This window comes from Crinia signifera, chromosome 1 (assembly GCF_055691185.1).
Source record: "Crinia signifera chromosome 1, ASM5569118v1, whole genome shotgun sequence".
In the NCBI taxonomy this organism is placed as follows: Eukaryota; Metazoa; Chordata; class Amphibia; order Anura; family Myobatrachidae; genus Crinia; species Crinia signifera.
Genome location: NC_139217.1, coordinates 199,064,282 through 199,086,742, shown reverse-complemented (window position 1 = coordinate 199,086,742; position 22,461 = coordinate 199,064,282). Strand labels below are relative to the sequence as shown.

General features: G+C 45.4%; 1 protein-coding gene across 1 annotated transcript; it reads left to right on the top strand.

Annotated features, from left to right (window-relative positions):
• The first annotated feature begins 3,879 nt into the window (after positions 1-3,879).
• On the top strand, positions 3,880-22,140 carry LOC146063503 (uncharacterized). Its single transcript, XM_083175937.1, has 6 exons — positions 3,880-3,897; positions 4,131-4,181; positions 12,048-12,128; positions 13,324-13,365; positions 18,644-18,790; positions 21,736-22,140. Exons 1-6 carry the CDS (start codon positions 3,880-3,882, stop codon positions 22,138-22,140), a joined length of 744 nt encoding a protein of 247 aa, XP_083032063.1.
• The last annotated feature ends 321 nt before the right edge of the window (positions 22,141-22,461 follow it).

Genomic DNA, 22,461 nt, shown 5'->3' with positions numbered 1-22,461 from the left:
CTCGCGGGCTCGCTGCGCTCGCCACGCTTCGGGTTCACGTTGATGGCGGGGTGGCGTCAACTACTTTTGGGGGGACATTTCAATGTTCAGGGGTGTTTTTGGCCCATTTACTATTGTTCCTATGATAATTTGGCTAAATTGAGCCATTTAACATTGTTTCCTATGGGAAATCGAATCGGATCGCATCGCATCGCATCGCATCGTTCAATATCGTGTATGTGTACGATGCGATGCGATCCGATTTCTCTACGGAGAATAGCATGGTGCGCAATTAACTTAGTGGGCGCCCAGATAGGAAACAAGTACCCAGGAACCTATGCAACAGTCGGAAGATTGAATACCAACGGTCAAATTGGCTGATATTTCTGACTGGCTAAACATTTCCAACAGTCAGAAAAAAGATTGAATATCCCCCTAAAGGTGCATACACACTGGGAGATTATGTCCAGCGTGTATGAGGAGTGATCCCTGGTGCATACAAATTTTCACCCATCCCAGTGATTTTCACAGGAGGTCAACCACTTTTCATAGTAAATAGACTATAGAAAGTGGTTCACTTGGCTGGTAAAACAGGCCAAAGGCCAGTGGTGGCTGCCGATGATGCGGGAGAATGAAATTTGCACCTTTATACACAACTTTGCTAACCTATACCATTACAAAAATAATTTTCATCATTGTCAACTTGTCTAACTATGCTTTCTCCTCTTTATAGACAGAAAAATGAAAACTGCTCTCACATTCATCTTTCTTCTGGGTTTGACCAGTGCATTTTATGTGAGTAAGAAATTTATTGTTAATTTTTCTGGTGAATTTTTATTGTTTCATTTAGTTCTTAACCCTTTGAGTGCCAACATCTTTGTGAGAGATGCACAAAAATATCCACTAAAAATGCCAACATCTCTGGTAGAGGTGCACAAAATATGAGTACCAACAGATTTGTGAGAGATATACAAAATATCGGCTAAAAATGCCAGTGTCGCTCACATTTTTTTATATAAATTAAATGTTATGTATAAAAAAAAGATAATATTTCCTATATAAGGTAAACATTACAGGTCATCATGATGAATAAAAAAATTTCACACCAATTTTGACAAATTCACTTGGCTTCCAAAGGGTTAATATCGCAACATTTATTAGCATATAATAATTCCAAATAAACAAGTAAAATATTCTAAGAAAACATAAATGTTACACAGTCAGATGCACATGCATGTCATTCACACTCACTTATCTAAAAATAAAGACACGGACAACTGAAATATAACATGAAGGGGGTCAGCTTTGTATTTATAAATTTAGAGAGGAAGGCCTACTTAAAAACTAACTTAGGAAAAGGTTCCCTCTCTCAACTAAGGTGGCAGGAAGAAGAACGGTTAAAAGAGCAAAAATCAGACATGAAAATAAAATAAAAAACGTCAAAAATAAAAATCTAATTTTCAAAGGGCCAACTGTCCTACATTGGACAAGGATTGCCCTACTGCCACTATACTTGTCCCCTGCGAAAACCAAAAATAATCCACCAAAGGGCCATCAGCCCATGACATGGTCGGGACCAGCATCCTGCCAATGTCACAGGCCATGTTACAACTCACAAGGGCTGAGCTAATCACTCAACCCTCACCAGGATAAAAATTGGGCCACCTGCCCCCATAAAATTTAAAAACTTCAGCAGTTAACCATAATGTGGCAAAATTGGCTAACCTGGTACGGTGATGCCCATATTGCCATACTGCATTGCACACCTAACCACACATGGTCAACTGTAACTCAAACAAAATCTAAAATGAAACCTAACTAACTGTTCTGAAACGGGCACCGGCACCCAAACCCGACACAAAAACTGACCAGTAAATTACCCAACCCACTTAGGGTGGGAGGACGTACAGTGACTACGACTGGAAAGAGGTAGAACTTCCAGACTTCCAGCTAAACCCATAACTAAACTCCATCCCCTAATTTTTAACAAGAACAGCAAAATATCCTCAGCGTTCCTCCTCTAAAAAACGTAACCCCAACTGCCCAGTTACCAGTGATCAGAATGACATGCTATAGCGTCCAGACTGGTAAGTTTATGCTGTCCGGCCCCCATAGAGGGAGAATAGAGCATAGCAACCTGCAGCATTCCAATGTCAGGGTACTAACCGTCAGAATCCCTACTGTTGGCCCACGATACCACACTCACTGCAGCTAGGGGACTTGCTAAAAACCTTCTAAAGATTAGAGAAGTTGCCCATACTGTAGCTGCCAGTCAGCTTCTAGCTATCATTTGCTATCAAAATGTACAAAACAAATGATTGTTAGAAGCTGATTGGTTGCTGGGGGTCCTCTACTCCTTCTTTAAAAACTTTGATACATTTCCCTAATATTGTGCAAAAGATACCATCGAAACCATAAAGTTCTGGGTTTCAGCATCATTGGTTTCACAGCTTGAACCAAAAATACAAAAACAAAACAAAAAAAGGAAACATTTGAAGCATGTCATTTTGACTAAAATACTACTAAACACCAGTTACTCAAAATACCAATGAAAATGTGAGATGTTCTCTCCAATTTACTCAGTTGTTGCCAGCAATATTTGCTTGTGGCATCCCTCAAAGCTCCTAATAGAGGAAAAGGACTCTGATTATGTAGTTCTACAGCAAAAAGTTGGACACATATAATTTTCTGGGGATGACTTTATTTGGCCACTTCAATAATAGTGTCTGTATGTCCTTAAAATCTGGAACAACAGACAGTATTCCAGGAGAGAAAAAGAGGAGGTACCATGACGGGGGAAATAAAGGCCAACAAGGAAAATAAATGTTAAAAGCAGAGTAGAAGAACAAACAGTAAAGAAAAAACAGAGAAGTTTACACAAGAAGCTCGTACAGTATCTGGCTTTCATACAGCATTTTCATCCAGTAGAGAATACCACAGGGTGAGATGTACTAAGCCTTAAAAATTGATAAAGTTTAGAGTGAAAAAGATCCAGCCAATCACCTCCTAACTGCCATGTTACAATCTGGATTTGAAAATGACAGGCAGGAGCTGATTGGTTGGTTATTTATAATTTTTCAAAGCTTAGTACACTTGGCACCCAGTGCTACAATCACTGCATATTAAAATGTAACCTTGTGTAAATTCTTACTTTTATGATGATCTCTTGGTAAAAAATGGATTCTAAAACGGTGTATTGTCCTTTTTGTGGGTTTAACCAAATATTAGAATGGGCAGGTAGTTCTTAGCTGCCTTCAAATTTAACTAATAAAGCATTTTCACCGCCAGCCACAAATCACACTAACACTTTGAAAAGAAGACTGATGTTACACAGGCTGTGTTCTCTGCTGTAGGGGGACTAAGGGCTTTATTCTAGTTCACTCTTTCTGACAAAATCCTTCTCAGATGGACAAAACCATGTGCACTGCAGGGGGGCAGATGTAAATTGTGCAGAGAGATTTGGGTGAGTTATTTTGTTTCTGTGCAGGGTACATACTGACTGCTTTATTTTTACACTGCAATATAGATCTCACTTTGAAGTAAAACCCCACCCAAATCTAATTTTATTTGCACAAGTAACATCTGCCCCACCTACAGTGTACATGGTTTTGTCCATCTAAGAAGGATTTTGTCAGAAAGAGTGAACTAGAATAAGGCCTTAAGAGAGGATTGCTGAGAGTTGACATTGGGAACTGCTGTGCTCAGATAGCAGTTAAAATGGCTGCAGCAAATCACTGGGGGTACCCTGGTGGCATTAAATAATCTGGGGAGATTTGATTTATGATGTTCGGCATCAGGAGATAAGAACTTCAAAAGGGACACTCCCACAGGGTCCGGGAGGGTAAGCAACTATGAATCACTGACTACAGTGCATGGACAGTGTGCACAGTGAGCAAGATCATGAGTAATGACAGGCAGGTAGGTACCTACACAAGTGATGTAGCAATAAGGCTAGCTGAGCAGAAGACACTGTTGGATAATATGCATTAAAAGTTTTCATTTATTTAACTAAAGCATTATTTTATCATGATACATACATAATTAAGCCACATTATTTTCTGTAGATCATGCAATGTACACATTACTGTTTACAATTCACATGTCCATGTAGTCAACGCTTTAATTAACATTTATTCACTTTTTTTCTGAAGATAAATCGTTTCCAGAGAAAGTGGAAAGGAGATGACTCTGAAGAAAAAGGGGTGAGTAATTAGATTTACTGTATTACCCAAATCTTTGTAATACACCTATTTTCTCCTGGAATATCCCTTTAACTCAATCTTCTTATTTGATAATTACGATCCTCCTCTCAACAGCCTGTTTGACGAGATACAAATGGATAAGAAGCAGAGGTTCACTTTTTTTAGATGGGACACTTTTCATTGGTATTTGGGGCTTCAATCAGATCTGTTCACTATGTAGCGTAAGTTTGCAGCATAGTGAACAGGTAAACGCCACCCGATGTCTGACTGAACTCCACCCCCCCCCCCCTGTGCGCGAATCACCACACCCTCGCATGCGGCCGCACGGGTGAAAAATCATTTGACGGTCGACGACCATGGAATGGTACAAACCCCACCCAAATCTAACTCTCTCTGCACGTTACATAAGCCCCACCTGCAGTGCATATGGTTTTCTCCATTAGAGAGTGATTGCCTTTGCGAGTGAACCAGAATAACCCCCCATGTGCACTGCAGGGGGGCAGATGTAACACGTGCAGAGAGAATTAGATTTGGGTGAGTTATTTTGTTTCTGACCGCTTTATTTGTACACTGCAATTTAGATCTCACTTTGTAGTAAAACCCCACCCAAATCTCTGCCCAAGTTACATCTGCCCCACCTGCAGTGCACATGGTTTTGTCCATTTGAGAAGGAATTTTCCTTTGCAAGTGAACCGGAATAAGGACCTTAGTCTAGACTGACTTCTATTTCCTACAGAGATGGCCGTATTCAGGCGGGGACGCTGACTTCATGTCATGTTAACCATCCGCCCCGAGCAGACATCGACCTGCTAGTGTTAAAGGGGAACGCCCAGCATTTTTATGGGGACACCCATAAAAAGCTGGGCGCTCTCCGGCTCCGACCCCCTGTCCGTCCCCTTCACTCCCCTGACAATTTGGATGCCTTGGCAAGTGTGATACATGGTGAAGGCGTTTGCACTGGGGGTTTGCACATGCCCATATTCACACATGTGCAGACCTCCACACCATCGGAAACAGGGACAGATTTGGCCCAATCCATTTGGGTCTGAATCAGGCCCATGGTATGATACAAGTGAGAATGAAACAGGTGGAGGAAATACTGGGCAGGTACTGTTAGCAATATTTGTAAGCTTAAAACATAACCGATTGTTGTTATCTAGACCTGTCAAGGTGGCAACATACACATTTTAAAAACAAAAGTAAATCCTTAAATTAGTGCTCATTAGGTGCTGATAAAACTCACATAGCGCTAGTGATTCACAAACTGGTAACATTACTATAAATGATTAGAGATTTGTTATAAACAACACAACTAGCGGACAGCTGTGGAAAGTAATTGGAATTGAACGTGCATATTTGGCTGGTCCTAGATGTGAGTAGATAAACTGTTATTTTAAACCATCTGAAAAGAATACCGTAAGTGTATGAATGTGTGGGATCACCACCTATATATGTTTTGGCACCGTACAGCTACAATTACATAATTATAGAGGAATACCACACACCTCCTGTGCGCTGGGAGAAAGAGGAAAATTTTCAATGAATACATGGCTCGGTGAAAACATGATGTGAAAGCTATGTAGCTTGCTTATGGATGAGACCTTCACTTGAACTTTCCTACATATGGCCCGCGGACTGCAGCGCCAACTAGCTAAAATCTAACTTTTGTCTTATGTGTGCTCAGACAAATATCCCTTCTCTCCATAGTTCATGCACTCTGTTAATCAAAAGGATATAGACTGTCTCAAGATGTATTATAAATTTGTCTAACATTAACTGTAGAATTCCTATACTATACCAACCGGGACAGGTTCTGTGGTTGGCTTCATTCAGGCCTGCATTTCACCTGTTATTAATCAGCCATAGTACACGTGTAACTCATTAGTGTCCCACTTTAAAGGAATATTATGGTGAGCCTGATTAACTGTAAAATATAAGCCAACTAATGGCCAATACACACTAGACGATGTTGGTCACAATATTGCTCAGAAAGGGCTTTCTGAGCAATATTATAATTTATAAACAATATCGCCTAGTGTGTACACTGTACATCATACATCGTACATCGTTAAGGACCCGTTCCCTCGTTCAAACATGGTCAGATGAGGGAGACCTCGTTTACGCTCCTCATGCTCCCCCATGCCGTCGGCCCCTTCACGGCATCGGCAAGTGTGTATGCACTTGCCGATGCTTGCCTCCTGCTTGGTCCCGGCCTCCGCAAATATCGGTGTCAGCGGGGATCGACTAGTGTGTATGGGCCTTAAGGGTGGTAAACAAGTGATAGACAATTTCATAGCACTATTGTTTGTATGCTGCATTCCTATTTTATATGTGCACCCACCCATACTTCGCATGGGAACAATTTGTTGTAGTAAGAGCATACTTGCCTACCCAATCGGGTCCTCCTTCCGCATACCCCCCCCCCCCCCCCCCTTGCCCCTCATTCCCCACTGTACCAAATAATGGGATTCGCTGGTCTGAGGTGAGGGGGCGGGGCTAAATAATTTGAATTCCGTCATTTCGCATTATTTTAGCCTCTCCCCCAACCCGCGGACCCGCGAATTGAGAATAGAAAAGTAGGCAAGTATGAGTAAGAGCGGCAGCACATTTGTGTCTGTACTTTTGACTCTGTCCAGTTTCCTGCAGCAGTGGCAGCATGTGGCTTCCCCCTGTGCCACTCTGGTCATATCAACACGAGGAGTGCCGTTTCTTTCAAGGGCTATGTGAGGTCCCAGAGGCTGGTGCAACAGGTGTCACATTCCCTACGGCTCCATCCAGCACCATGCACCGGTGGCATGGTGTGCCGTGCCTGATCCAATCTGTTCACATCTGCCTGTGGGCATCCCCCAGGATGAAAAGGACTCTTTGGGTCTGTGATGGAGGAGTTATCTGGCCCGGGAGATTCCTTTTTCAAGTTACAGGGACGAGAAATAGGTGGGTGTGGGAAACATAAATGTAGGCATAATGTGCATTCAAACAGGGCCGGCGCCACCACTAGGCAGTGTTAGGCACTGGGGGGCGGTAGTTGGGAGCAGGGCAGGAGGGAGAGCTGGAGGTCTGGCTTAGCGGGCAGGAGGGAGGGCTCGCTGCGCTGTAGTTCAGTCCCGGTGCATGTTAACTGACATGTTAACTGACATCTTCCTACAGCCGGCGCGCTGATCTGGGGGGGGGGGGGGGGGGGGGGGGGGGAGGGATACGGCCGCCGTGCTGTTCCCTCCAGTGCATATATAATTACTCACCCGGGTCTAGCTCATCGAGCGGGAGGGAGGGAGAGCTGGAGGTCTGGCTTATCGGGCAGGAGGGAGGCCTCGCAGTTCAGTCCCGGCGCAGTGTGACTGACATCTTCCTCCACCCGCACCACGTACAGACGCTCAGCCGGGCAGCGTCTGAGGGTGAGCCAAGTGCTCAGCGCTGCCCGGCTGAGCGGCTGTACATGGTGCGGGTGGAGGAAGATGTCAGTCACACTGCGCCGGGACTGAACTGTGAGGCCTCCCTCCTGCCCGCTAAGCCAGACCTCCAGCTCTCCCTCCCTCCCGCTCGATGAGCTAGACCCGGGTGAGTAATTATATATGTACTGGAGGGAACAGCACGGCGGCCGTATCCCTTCCCCCCCAGATCAGCGCGCCGGCTGTATTCCTCCCCACCCCTCCACCCGTGGAGCGGGTGAGCGCCGGGGCGCCCCCCCCCCCGCCTGGGGTAGAGATGGGTCGTTCGTGAACGATTCGGTTCTTTTGAACGGCTCCTTACAAAGAACGAGGGATCCGTCGATCCCAAAATGGTGATCCGGATCAGTTTCGCTTTACAATGCATACAATACAATGCATTGCTTGAGCTCAGCACTGCCCCCTTTGGCAGCTGAGATATTTTCTTCTAATTGGAGACTGAGTGAATAGAAAAACAAGGCTGCTTGTGCTGTTGTTGCTGCTGCTGCTGCTGCTGCTGCTGCTGTGTCATGTGCAGATCTAGATTCTTCTTGAAGCCCTGAAGGAGGTCAATAGCAGACTCAGCAGAGGCATTGCAAGATTGCTTCACCATCTTCTACTAGTACAGTATCATAGAAAGTTGTGTAGAAGTATGAACACACATTCTCACAGACACACGGACTTTAGTTAGGCTGTGCACATGTGTTTTTTTTTTTTTTACTAGATCTGAGTTTGCTGGGCTGTGTAGTACTTTTAACTTTAATTTGGAGGGGGAGGGGGCCTTCTTTTAACTTTCATTTGGGGGGCTTGGCAATGAGCAAATTTAGTCCCCCTTGGCAACGAGCAAAATTAATACCCCTTTTACACCGCCGCAAAACCCCGGGTCTTCAGCGGGTCAGACTCCGGTCAGCGGCAGTGTAAATGGGACACGCCGTGTCCCTTTACACGGGACTTCTACCCAGGTCCTGGGAACTGGATTGTTCGTCAGACAAGCGTTGGTCAGACAGTCACTAGGTCGACATGCAGAAAGGTCGACATGGGAAGAGGTCGACATGGAACAAGGTCGACGTGGTTTTAGGTCGACATGGACGTTAGGGTGACATGAGGAAGGTCGAAAAGGTCATAAGGTCGACATGGGGTTTTCGCTGTTTTTTGACCCGAATGTCAACACAGTTGGAAGTGAAATCGGACCCTCGCATCGCTCGCAATGCTTCGGGCACAGTGGCTTACTTCGCTCGCCACACTATTATAATCTCACTCCATGCCCTAGTGGATGGTAGGGCATGAAATACCGCCTGTCGGCACATGTCGGCTCAAAAAACAGTGAAAATCCCCATGTCGACCTTATGACCTGTCGACCTTCCTCATGTTGACCTATAACCATGTAGACCTTGTTCCATGTCGACGTAAAACCACGTCGACCTGTAACCACGTTGACTTTTTCAACACACCCTGTATGTTACCTTGTCATTTGTGTTTGTTTGCTATGTACGGCGCTGCGGACACTTTGCGGCGCCTTATAAATAAACGTACTACTACTACTAACCACGTCGACCTTGTTCCATGTCGACCTAAAACCATGTCGACCTTTCAGCATGTCGACCTAGTGTTGTTGACCTAATGTCGACCTAGTTCAGTCGACCAAACGACTGTTTCCCCAGGTCCTGACCTGGGTAGAACATGACTATGACCTGGGTAGAGGGCAGTCGGTGTAAATGGGTACACTGGGTCATCCGACCCGGCTACTATTTACATTTATCAATGGGGGACCGCAGCATCCGCAGGTTGGACAGGGGGGCACAGACAGCCTGCGCTGCTGTCTGCTATATTCAGCAGACAGCAGCGGAGGAGGTATCCATGTGTGAGGCATCCATTCACCTCCAGGACGATGGCTGGAGGGGTGCACGGGGGCTGGGGGCAGCCCAGCAGCTTACCTTGGTGCTGGGCTGTCCCTAGCATGGCGATCAGTGGTCCCGGCTGGGATCACCGCGGGCCTGGCGCTTGGAGATGATGTCATTACATTTCTCTTAAATGTGCAATGTACAGAACGCTTTAAGGAGCGCTTTAAGCTCCTCTTCTCCTTCTGATACCCTCTGTGTACTCCCTGGCTAGCAGCTTTACATGTACCAGAGACATGGTACTGTATCTTCTACTCTAGTAAGCCAGTATCCCCTAAATGTATCATCGGGGAACCGCAGCAGGAATCTCCGATCCCTGCTGCGATCCCCCTTTCAGCGCCGCCGGCCGCATCCCCATAGGTTTCTATGGGGGATGCGAAGCTGCCCGATGTACCAACATCGGGCAGCCCGGCTTCGCACCCCTGGGCTACCGCCATTCTGAGATGGCGATAGCCCATTGTAGTCTATGCCTACACATCGCACTGCCCGGCTCGGATGAGAGGGGTAGATTCTACGGGCTAATACTGTGGAGAACAATCTATGTTAAGTGCACCACCTAGGTCAGGGTTAGAGAACCTTTGGCCCCAGCTGTTGTTGGACTACACATCCCAGCATTCCCTGCAACAGTTTTATCATGGCCAAATAGCAAATTGTAGCAGGGCATGCTGGGATGTGTAGTCCAACAACAGCTGGAGGGCCAAAGGTTCCCAATCTCTAACCTACGACTTTGCTCTGTTTCTGGACTTCCCTCTTAACGAATGATTGCTATTACCTGTTCTAAACAGGTAAATGGGTAAGAAAGGTGATTCCACACAGGTAAAAACAATCAAACATTAAGAGGGAAGTCCAGAAACAGAGCATTGTGTCCCTCCTGGTGAGGGTCATGTTGGGAGGTATGGTACACTAACTCAAACCATAAATAACTGTCTTTTTTTACACAAACTGAGCCGCAGAGCCGCCCAAAGGATCTAGATCTTTTCACTGACCGACCCAGGTCGACCCGGGTCCGCTCAGGGACCCGTTTTGCCCATCTCTAGCCTGGGGCGCTCCGGCGCCTTGCGCCGGCACTGCATTCAAATGGCAGCAGTGGATTATTACTTACCCAGGCTGCAGGGCTCAGCAACAGGTGTACTGCTGCATTCTTCTTTGCTTTAAAAAACATGCTTGTGCTGGCCGCCCATATCGGCTACAGCCATTGTGAAAATAATGTAGGTAAACCTTCTGGGGTAGCTGTAGCACATAATAGAGAAAACTGGAGATTAATTCATCCAGCAGTTTGCGAGATTTCCGTGTTCAGACAGACAGACATGCTTTCGAGACTTTGCTTTATACTGTGTAAGGATGCTTACAATGTGCATATTGTAGATTTCAGCTACTATAGCATGGGATGAGGGTAGTGAGGTTACTGTACATTGTATATACTGTACCTCACTGAGAACCTGGGATCAAGAAATTCATCCCAACTTGTGAGGGGGGCTGGAAAATGCTTAATTGTCACACAGTGCAGCATAATAAATTGCACCTCACCACGTTATGCCATGGCCCCAATCCCATTCCATTGTAATGACCTGTGGTGTGGAGTGATGTATGTAGATGGGCAAAGTCATGTCTAAGCACTGTTTATCTGTATTGTACTGGCACAGTATAGCAAATCCTGCTTCATATCTTTACCAAGGCGAAGCAGCAAGCAGTAGCGCTACTGTCACAAGATTCATCATGAGATCTTCTATGTACTGTAGCCTGAAGCCGGCAGCAGCCACAGCCAGGAACAGAGCTGAGCAACAAGAACTGCAGCTGTCCAAAGCAATGGCTGTAGTTGTCAGATTGGTCAGTGCCACTGTGGAATAATATGAAATGAGGCATATTTTGACCTGTAGGACACTCTAATGTGGTGCAATATCAAAAGGGGGTACTGTATCATGGCATAGAGTAGGATGTACTAAACTGAAAATGCTGCCAAAACCCTGATTACTCCTGTTTTTGGGCATTGGTTGCATTTTTCATAGGCATCCCAGGCCTTTGTTGTGGTGTCGTCCCTGGGCCAGTGTGCATGTGGTGCCAGCCTCCCACTGGTATGTGTGTGTGGTACCTACCTTCACCCTGGAGTGTGCAGCTTAAGCTCCTGGGCGAGGGCATGCAGCATTTAGATCCTTCTCTGCTGTTTGCCTTATGTTTCACTTACGCTCCATCTCTCTTGCTTCTCCAACCCCCATCCTTCCCTAGTTGATCTCCTGGAGCACATATTATTCATTTATAGAGAATGTGGCCCTTTCATATCTTGCTATGGGGCCCCATGGTTAAAATATAGCATAATATGACTAGAAATGTTTTATTTATTACAGTTTCCCTAAACTACAACTTCCATCAGCTGACATTAATACACAATGCTCTATGGTGCAGTGATTCAAGAAATGATAGGAACAACTGCTACAGTATATACAGTAACTGGACAATTTTAGCAATTATGCTTTGTGATACTTGTTTAACATGTACAACATGGGTTACTATGTTATTTTTTATATACATAAATATCTATCTATTTACAGGCACTAAGGAATAGATATGGCAACTACTTTTTCAGACGTGTATACGTCCAGTCACCACCCAAATACATAACTCATGCCAGAGTGAGTATATACAGCACACAGTACATGCTTATGTTTATGCTTATAGACTATTTTAGGTGATGAGTCTTGTGGGAGTCTAGTGGGGTAGATGTACTATAGCAGCACTGATTGTGCTGCTATAGCATACCCTCCAACACCTGAAGGGCAGAAACCGATACAAATTTGGAAAAGGGGCATGGCTATAAAAAATGGTACTGTATGTAGATATGCTATAGCACTTCCTGCTTCAAGAAACAACAACAAGATGTATGAAGTTATCAACATCTCGTTTGTTGGAGAGGTCGAGTGAAAACTCTCCCCTCAAATGATCCCCTCTCGAGAGTACAGCACATCAGTTTAGTGTTTATTTACTATGTCTTACCCTCAGCCGGATCCTTCTGGCATGCGCTATTAAAATGAGGTCTCCTATGCAGCCTGGAGCCGGCAGCCACTGCAGCCAGGAACAGCGGTGGTGGTGGTGTCATAATGATCAAAGCAGATTTCAAAATCGATAGCTGCAGTCAGGTCCATTATCAAGTGCAATATGGTCTGGACTTCAGTCCCAGGCCCGAACCAAGAAAAAGACGTGGCTGACAGCGGCATGGATCGGTTTGGGCCTGCTGCTCAGTGTCACACAGGCATCCATTCACCTCCTCCCTGCCTCCGCTGCTGTCTGTAGAGTACAGCAGACAGCAGCAGAGGCTATGTGCAACACCCCCCCCCCCCCATCTAACCTGTAGATGCTGCAGTCCTGAGGTTGAGCTTCCCCATTGATGTAAACGGGAGCCAGGTCGGATGACCCAGCATACCTGTTTACACTGCCCTCTACCCAGGTCCTGCCCGTGTTCAACCCAGGTCAGGACCTGGGTAGAAGTCCCATGTAAAGGGACACAGGTTGACCCATTTACACTGCTCTTGACCCGGGTCTGACCCACCGCTGACCTGGGTTTTTCAGTGGTGTAAAAGGGGTATTAGCAAGAAGTAAATCAACCTTGTTGATTTGAATTTATATGCGCAGGGACCGTTGATCGCCAGGCAGGGCCCAGGGCCCCAGGCCACCATGCTGGGGGCAAACTCAGCACCAAGGTAAGCTGCTAGGCTGCCCCCCCAGCCCTCATCCACAAGGTGAATGGATGCCGCACACACGCGGTGGCGCTGATTTTATAGTTCGCCACTGATGGGTTATAAACTGATACGGTATATTTTATATTTTTAGGGCAGTGATTCTTCAGAGGAAAATGAAGACAGTTCCGATGAGGTATGTTACATAATAAGATAATAACGCTTATGAGTACTTTATAATTCTTAAAGTAATCAATCACGAGCAATAACCATCAGACACAAGCAAGTGATTACTAATATCTCTAATAAAACAATGGGTCTGTAATTGCCATCAATATTCTAGGTTTCTACCCACACCAGCGACATGCCAGCCATCATCTTAATCCATTCCAATCAGTCAGAGCGCTCAATGCAAAAGGTATTTGATGGCAAAAGGCAGGGCCGGTGCTAGGGGGTTCGGCGCCCTCCTGCAAACTATAAATTTGCGCCCACCCAAGCTTTACAAAGGGACAGCGCACACCAAAAGAAAAATGTGTGATCTCTCAAGGAAGGGGAATGGCCACACAATAATACTCCCACTCCAAATTACACCACATAGTAGCACAATATTATTCACCTTACACAGCTGTAACTAGCCATTTTGGTGCCATGAGTTAAAAAAACAGGGAGAGTTTGTGCCGTAGGAGCGCGCAAAAATGTAGGGGCGTAGCTTTATGGGGAATGGGCATCGTCGCATAAAAGTACCAATTACACTGTAATCCCCATAAAACATTATGCTTCACACCTCAATGCCCATTACACATTATACCACACACAGTAATGCAAATTATACATTGTGTCACACATCATGATGCCCCTTACACAATATGCAGCACACCATAATGCCCATTACACATTATGCCACACACCGTAATTCTCCTTACAAAATATGCCATGCACCATAATGCCCATATGATATTGACACACATTATGCTACACATAATGCTCCGAATACTCCTGGATATACCCACATTTGAAGGGCTGCTTATTCAGAATGCCCACACCAGTTGCCAAAAGTAGTTGCTCTGCTTATACGTAGTGCTCACACCAGTTGCCAACATTAGTAGCACTGTGTAACCATATGCCCACACCAGTTGCTGACATTAGTAGCACTGTGTAACCATATACCCACACCAGTTGCCAACAGCAGTAGCACTGCCTATACATGTGCCCCCACCAGTTGCCGACATCACTAGCTCTGTCTACACACATGCTCACACCAGTTGCCGACATTAGTAGCGCTGACTATACACATGCCCACACCAGTTGCTGACATTAGTAGCGCTAACTATATACGTGCCTTCACCAGTTGCCGACATTAGTAGTGCTGACTATACACGTGCCCACAGCAGTTGCCGACATTAGTAGCGCTAACTATACACGTACCCACAGCAGTTGCCGACATTAGTAGCATTGACTATACACGTGCCCACACCAGTTGCCGACATTAATAGCGCTGACTATACACTAGCCCACAGCAGTTGCCGACATTAGTAGCACTGACTATACACGTGCCCACACCAGTTGCCGACATTAATAGCGCTGACTATACACGTGCCCACAGCAGTTGCCGACATTAGTAGCACTGACTATACACGTGCCCACACCAGTTGCTGACATTAGTAGCACTGACTATACACATGCCTACATCAGTTGCCGACATTAGTAGCGATGTCTACACACATGCTCACACCAGTTGCCGACATTAGTAGCGCTCACTATACATGTGCCAACACCAGTTGCTGACATTAGTAGCGCTAACTATACACGTGCCCACACCAGTTGCCGACATTAGTAGCGTTGACTATACATGTGCCCACACCAGTTGCCGACATTAGTAGCACTGACTATACACGTGCCCACACCAGTTGCTGACATTAGTAGCGCTGACTATACACATGTCCACACCAGTTGCTGACATTAGTAGCGCTGTCTACACACATGCTCCCACCAGTTGCTGACATTAGTAGCGCTGACTATACACATGTCTACATCTGTTGCCAACATTAGTAGCGATGTCTACACACATGCTCACACCAGTTGCCGACATTAGTAGCACTACCTGTCCTATACACATCCCCACATCAGTTGCCGACATTAGTAATGCTGCCTACACACATGCTCACACCAGTTGCTGACATTGGTAATGCTGCCTGCCTATTCACGTGCCCACACCAGTTGCCAACATTAGTACACACACTTCAGTCTGCTGTCCTGGCAGCTCAGTCTCTCCTGTGTCTCTCTTCCGTCTTTCTCCATCATAGCCCCGCCCCTCTGTCCGTGTAGCCCCGCCCCTCCATCTGTGTAGCCCCGCCCCTTTTAGTACGTACTGCTGCCCTGATGTATACTATAGGAGCCTGGAGGGAACTCTGTGCCTCTGGCGCTGCTGCGTTTCCTGCAGTATGATAGGCGCAGCAGCAGCCGGCAGCCTCAGAGAGTCAGAGACAGCAGGGGATGCAGAGCAGGGACAGTGGCGCCTCTCCTGCCCGGCGCCTACCTGCTTTGCATCCTCTGCTGAGCGGGTAGCGCCGGCCCTGGCAAAAGGCAATGAATTTAGGTATGCAGTAAAAGGTCAAAGGAAAACCTGCAGTTAGTGGGCTATACAAATAAACAACTTTATGTAAAATTATACCAAATATAAAAAATACAATTATACTGTAAATAAGATATTTTCTTTCTTAATTTCAGTCCAAAAATAGCTTGAACAGTCAAATGAGACAGCGTGAGGAAAACTAATTTCTTTGTTTTCTAAAAAATTGTATGTTCAAAAGTCAATAAAATGCAGTATGCAATCATCCCTCCTGTTTTGAATTGATGTGGCTTCATGAGTCATTATAAGGCACTTTTCCCAGAGATGTATTTCTTGCCTCTATGCCACAATAGAAGCTAACCACAAAATAACAAAAAGCAGCACTACGCTGTCATATCTCTACAGAATCCACATGGCGCTGGGTAAGACTGAAGTGGGTCCAGCACAATATATTTACTTGTGTGTGTACTTATTACAACACTATGTTGCAACATTAGATAGACTTTCTGTGATTCAGAAAACTATTGCAATAACACATAAAGGGCGGTATTCAATGCCTTCAGCAAGGGGGTTTGTACAGCGATGATGGCTTCTCCTCACAGTAAACAGGCCATCCTCACCACCAAACCCCCTCGCCGTCTCCTCACATCTGATAGGGGCCAGCGATCAGGGACAAGTATTATAGCGCCAGGGACTTAGACTGCCAGTGCTCAGAGGCACTGAGGCACTGCGCACAAGGATCGCTGCTTGGACAAATATCCTATGTTGTTGTTTATTTGTATGAACCTTATGTTGCTGTATCGTGGAGTTGTGGCTTGTATGACATTAAATACATGCACAAATACTGGAAACTGCCTGCTGTGTCCTGTCTGAATGGCGAACTTGTTAAAATATATAGTACACAAAGCAAAACTTTTAGAAAATAAATGGCACCCACCAGTCTTTAGTAAGTATTGTAAAGAATCCACTTCTAATTCAAAGGAGCTTATTTACTAAGATAGGGGTTCTATTTCAGATGGGATGTTGAGGTTTGCAACCAGTCAGAATCTACTTATTATTTATCTAGCACCCTCTAGCCAGCTGGGGGAATATACATATATATATATATATATATATTCCAAAGTCCTGATTATTAAACCAGAGAGGGCACTCACCAATTTGCAGATAAAATAGATGCTTTAATAGAGGTCAAGGTTCATGGTCGACGTTTCGACCCCCGAAGGGTCTTTGTCAAGACAAGGTATGCTTTACAGTGTGTCTCCCAGGTAGGTCCAAGCATATACTGAGCCTGCCAGGGTGCCACATATATACCATAGCCAATCAAGGGAGAAAACACCCACTAATTCATTAATGATCAGGTGCAGTGAGCAACTCTGATAGGTCACAGTCATTAGTCTGCGCCTATAACGTGAATCGGCAACCAACCACCGTCTAGCCGTAAGATAATAAACAGTTTATCTAGACGGTGGTTGGTTGCCGATTCACGTTATAGGCGCAGACTAATGACTGTGAATCGGCAACCAACCACCGTCTAGATAAACTGTTTATTATCTTACGGCTAGACGGTGGTTGGTTGCCGATTCACGTTATAGGCGCAGACTAATGACTGTGACCTATCAGAGTTGCTCACTGCACCTGATCATTAATGAATTAGTGGGTGTTTTCTCCCTTGATTGGCTATGGTATATATGTGGCACCCTGGCAGGCTCAGTATATGCTTGGACCTACCTGGGAGACACACTGTAAAGCATACCTTGTCTTGACAAAGACCCTTCGGGGGTCGAAACGTCGACCATGAACCTTGACCTCTATTAAAGCATCTATTTTATCTGCAAATTGGTGAGTGCCCTCTCTGGTTTAATAATCAGGACTTTGGAATATTTATGGAACTTATCTTCCCTGGGGAGCACCCCACAGTTGACCTATTAGGACCTGGATGTGTGTGCGGATTCCTGGACTATATATATATATATATATATATATATATATACACACACACACATAGATTCGGGGAGGAGGTGGGGAGGGATAAAGTTTAATAAACCGAAACATCGATCTAAAGTACAGTTTGGTGTTTTGGCTGTATCGCTTACCCGAAGTCCTTTTGAGTGCCGCTCCCCCTCCTGTCTGAGCTGGCACCGAGGCGACTACTGTTACTGCGATTGGTATGCCACCCACAAGCTACTATTTTAGAGATAAATAAAATACAATTTTAAAACTCAAATTCCTATACTATAGTTACTAAGTGGACTTAGTTGTAGATGTATGAAGCAGTGAGGGAGGAGAAGTGATAAAGTGCCTGCTACTTTATCACCGGCCAATGAACAGCTCTGTCCCTTTTTAAACCCCGCCTGTAACTTAATAGTCAGGAGCTGACTTTATCACTTCTGCTCCCTTATCACTGCTTCATACATCTACTCCTAGAATCACCACCTACAGCATAATTGTATTAGTATTCGTGTACTATTTATATTTACTAATATAGGAGAGTCATATAATTACATAAAATAAAATCTATTGCGGACTCAACCACTTGCATTGCTTAGACTCAGAATCAGGCCCATAATGTACAGGTATAAGCTGCTGGTTTATAACATACAATAAATAACATGCACCCTTACAGGATGTGCAGGGTCACAGGTTCAAGAAACACTGTCCCCACTGGGGTTCAGCTGCATATAATCAGGTACAGTGTAAAATAAAGATAATGATATAAACCACTGGAAGCACACATAAAGCCGGCGGCAGCAAACATATCAGTCAAATCTTATACGTTATGAGGGAGCAATAACATATTCTCTATTATAGCATTTTTTATATATATATATTTAATTATTGTTATTTACCTATTTATTTTCTATTTATTTATCTTGGTATTTTAATAATGAAAAACATCTGAATAAAGCAGGAGGAATCAGTGAGTGTTGGTAAAAATGGAAATAAAGCTGCATCAGAGGAAGCAGGAGCAGAGGAAACAGAAGGAAATGGGGCTGAGGAAGAGGCTGATTCTGAAGGTGCAGAGGAAGAGAATGGAGGCACATCCGCACCGGAGGTGACAACATCAGTCAGATTGATACAGTAGCTCTGATGCTCAATGCTTTAGGTTTCCATTAGGTCTGATCCATAAGAAGCTAGCCTGGTAGTACAAATTACTGGACTAAGGGCCTGATTCAGACTGGGAATTTGCATATGCAGGGTACAAAGTGCGTGATCCGTCCTTGCAAACACAGTCAGTGATAGCTAACCATTGCTGGTCATTCACAAGTTCATTGACAGGCACCTGCCATTTGGGTGCATAATACCTGTGTTTTCTGGGCGTGCCCTAGAAAGCACAGGCATCTCCCAGCTATTGGGAGGAAGGAACGCTGACATCATCAGGGGACCAGATCTTCCCACAGCTATCGCAGCGCCGAATAAGCCTCAGCTTATGTTGTGCTGGACACAGGGGTGGGGGGTAATTCATTTGATGGTCAAATGAATTTCCCCTTCTTAGCACAGCTTGTCTTTGCTCCATCTCCACAACCCCCATATGCACCTATGGGTATCTCATTCAGCAAATGTACACTCTGAAGTAGGCCCTCTTTCAATATTCACATACAGCACACTGAATTGTTAGAGAAACTATGTAGCTATTCAAATGCTGATTTTTTCATTGCACGCTAAAAAAATCACGTCGCATCGCATACAATCATATCGCATGCGACGCAATTGAACCCGATTTTTAATCGCACAGGCACCCAGATGCCTGATTCTTATGTTAAATGCCCCCCCAGACCGATTTTTGATTGTACACCCACCCTGATGCGTGATGACTATGTTAAATAGCCCCCCCATTATTAACGCCACCCCAGTATCAACGCGAACCCGAAGCGTGGCGAGCGTAGCGAGCCCGCGAGGGGCGGCGGTACGCGTCCTCCGACATTTTCATACCCCCACTATCCACGTCAGCGTGGAGTTGATTCTATATAGTGTGGTCAGCGCAGCGAGCCACCGAGCCCGAAGCATGGCGAGCGTAGCGAGCCCCGCGATGGGACGCGGAATACATGTGAAGTAATACGCGTCCCCTCGTGGGGGTATGAAAAGGTCGGAGGTTGCGTACCGCCGGCCCTCGTGGGCTCGCTGCGCTAGCCACGCTTCGGGTTCGCGTTGATACTGGGGTGGCGTTAACAGGGGGGGGGGGCATTTCTCATAGTTATCACCTATCAGGGTGGGTGTACAATTAAAAATCGGGTATGGGGGTGCATTTAACATTGTAATCAGGCATCAGGGTGCCTGTACAATGTATTATCGGCTATAATCGCATCGCATGCCACTAGTTATGGCATGCGATGCAACGCGATATTAAAATTGTACACTCCTCCCGGGAAAGGCTCAAAATCGGGTACAAACGCAACGCATCGCAAGTAGTGGCATGCGTTGCGATGTATCGGGCGCCAGATAATACACCCATTTTCTGGAATAGCACCGAATCGCACTTTTTAAAATCGCATTTTTCATAAAAATGTGCATATTTGAGGTCATGTGCAATTTTGTGTTAAAAAATGGGAAAAAATGGTGTGGGGTCCCCCCTCCTGAACATAACCAGCCCTGGGCTCATTGTGCCGTACCTGGTTCCAAAAATACGGGGACAAAAAGCGTAGGGGTCTCCCGTATTTCTGAAACCAGCCCCGGACTCTTGGACCGGTCCTGGTTACAAAAAAACTGGGGGTTCCCCGTATTTTGGAACCAGCATGCAGGGGATGCAGAATACATGTAAAGTAATCCGCGTCCCCTCGCCACGCTTCAGGCTCGGTGGCTCGCTGTGCTCGCCACACTATATAGAATCAACTCCATGCGTAGTTGGATAGTGGGGGTATGAAATCACCCATGGCTGACTATACAATTAAAAATCGGATCTTTACAATGAAAAGTCACATTGCATTGCATTGCATTGCATCGCATTGCATGCCTTAGGTAGTGGCATGCAATGAAAAAATTGGGCGCCCAGATAATACACAAGTACCAAAAAATTGTTTTTTACAGGTGAACTACAAGTCCCAGCAGGCCTCCCGGCATCCTGGGACTTGGCGAACCACAAGTCCTAGCATACGGGGCATTAATGGGACCCTTGGACTTGTAGTCCACCTGTAAAAAAGAATGTTAAGAAAACAGACACAGAGAAAAGTAAAACTTTTTACACACACTAATTTTATACCTATACTCACAAATCCAGGCTCCAGCATTGTCCCTGCACTGACTGCAAGGTGAGACAGCTGCCTCTGCTGTAAGAATTGCACTGTCACGGTGGTACAGAAGCACTCTGCCCTGATTGGCTGTAGGCGTCTCCATGAAGACGCCTACAGCCAATCAGGGCTGAGAGCATCTTTATCGCTTTAACAGCCCGATTCTCCACTGTAATTACAGCGGAGGCAGCCGGCTCACCTCGCAGTCAGTGGGTGCTTCTGCAGCTGACAGATGGAGACAAAGCCGGAGCCTGGATTTTGTGAGTATAGATGTCAAATTAGTGTGTGCAAAATAAAGTTTAACTTTTCTCTGTGTCTGTGTTTTTTTAAACATTCTTTTTACAGGTGGACTACAAGTCCAAGGGGGCCCATTAATGCCCCACATGCTGGGACTTGTGGTTCACCAAGTCCCAGCATGTGGAGGGGGTCTGCTGGAACTTCCCGCGGACACCAGGGAAAGGCCCGGGCTTCAGTCATGGATGGTTGAAGCCTTAGGGGGACCCGTTTATTGGGGGGTCCCCTCTCCCCCAGGTGACCCTTCCATGGCTGACCAGCCACGGTGAGCATGAATGTTTAATCCACTGTATTCCTATTTCAATCATTCCGTTCTTCATTTTAAAGTATATAAGCCTGGTAGTAGGTATGGGTTATATCCAATGTAAATGATTATTTATTGAGATCTATACAGTACATGGTGCACTTATTTTGTGCACCATACTTCAAAAATATTATTTGAAATAAAAGCTAATACATATTTCTGTTGCCATGTGATTAGGTTGAAGACAGCACTGCCAGCCAGAATGAGACAGACACTGAAAATGGAGACCAGTCAAGCACGGCCAGCGAGAGCAGCACTGAAGTGCAGCCTACAGAAGCTGGCACCATTGATTCTGCCACCAAACAGCTTGAAAGCAATGCTGGACTGCCCACTGAGATCCCTAATAATGACTACGATAACATAGGCACTGAAGAAGGTAGCAATGGCGGTGTTGCAGGCACTCCTGCTGCATATGAGTCAGACATTAAAGGATACCACTATGATAATGGATACTATGACCATGAAAATGAAGTTGATCATAGAAGAGTAAGAGGTGATACTTATGCAAGATATGAAGATGAATATCATTATAGAAACCAAGTATATGATGCCTATGGTCAGCCATACCATTACTATCAATAGGCCCATACCTCCCAACATTTGTGATATATATATATTTTAGACAGGTAGCGAGAAGGTAGCAAGGTCACACTACACATTGGCATAGACTTGTCACATTGGGGTGTGCCCAGTGCTTTAGAAGTACTGAGCCGAACCCAACTTCCTTCAGCTACTCAAATAAACACCCCATCATTATCATCTGCTTGTGCTGCTGCTACCCGCTGCATTACAGGGACATCATCTAGCGGTATACTGTATCTCCCAGCTGTCCCCAAATATGGCCAAAAGTCCTCATACAAACAAAGGCTGGGACAGATGTTGCTTTATCTTAATTGATATAAC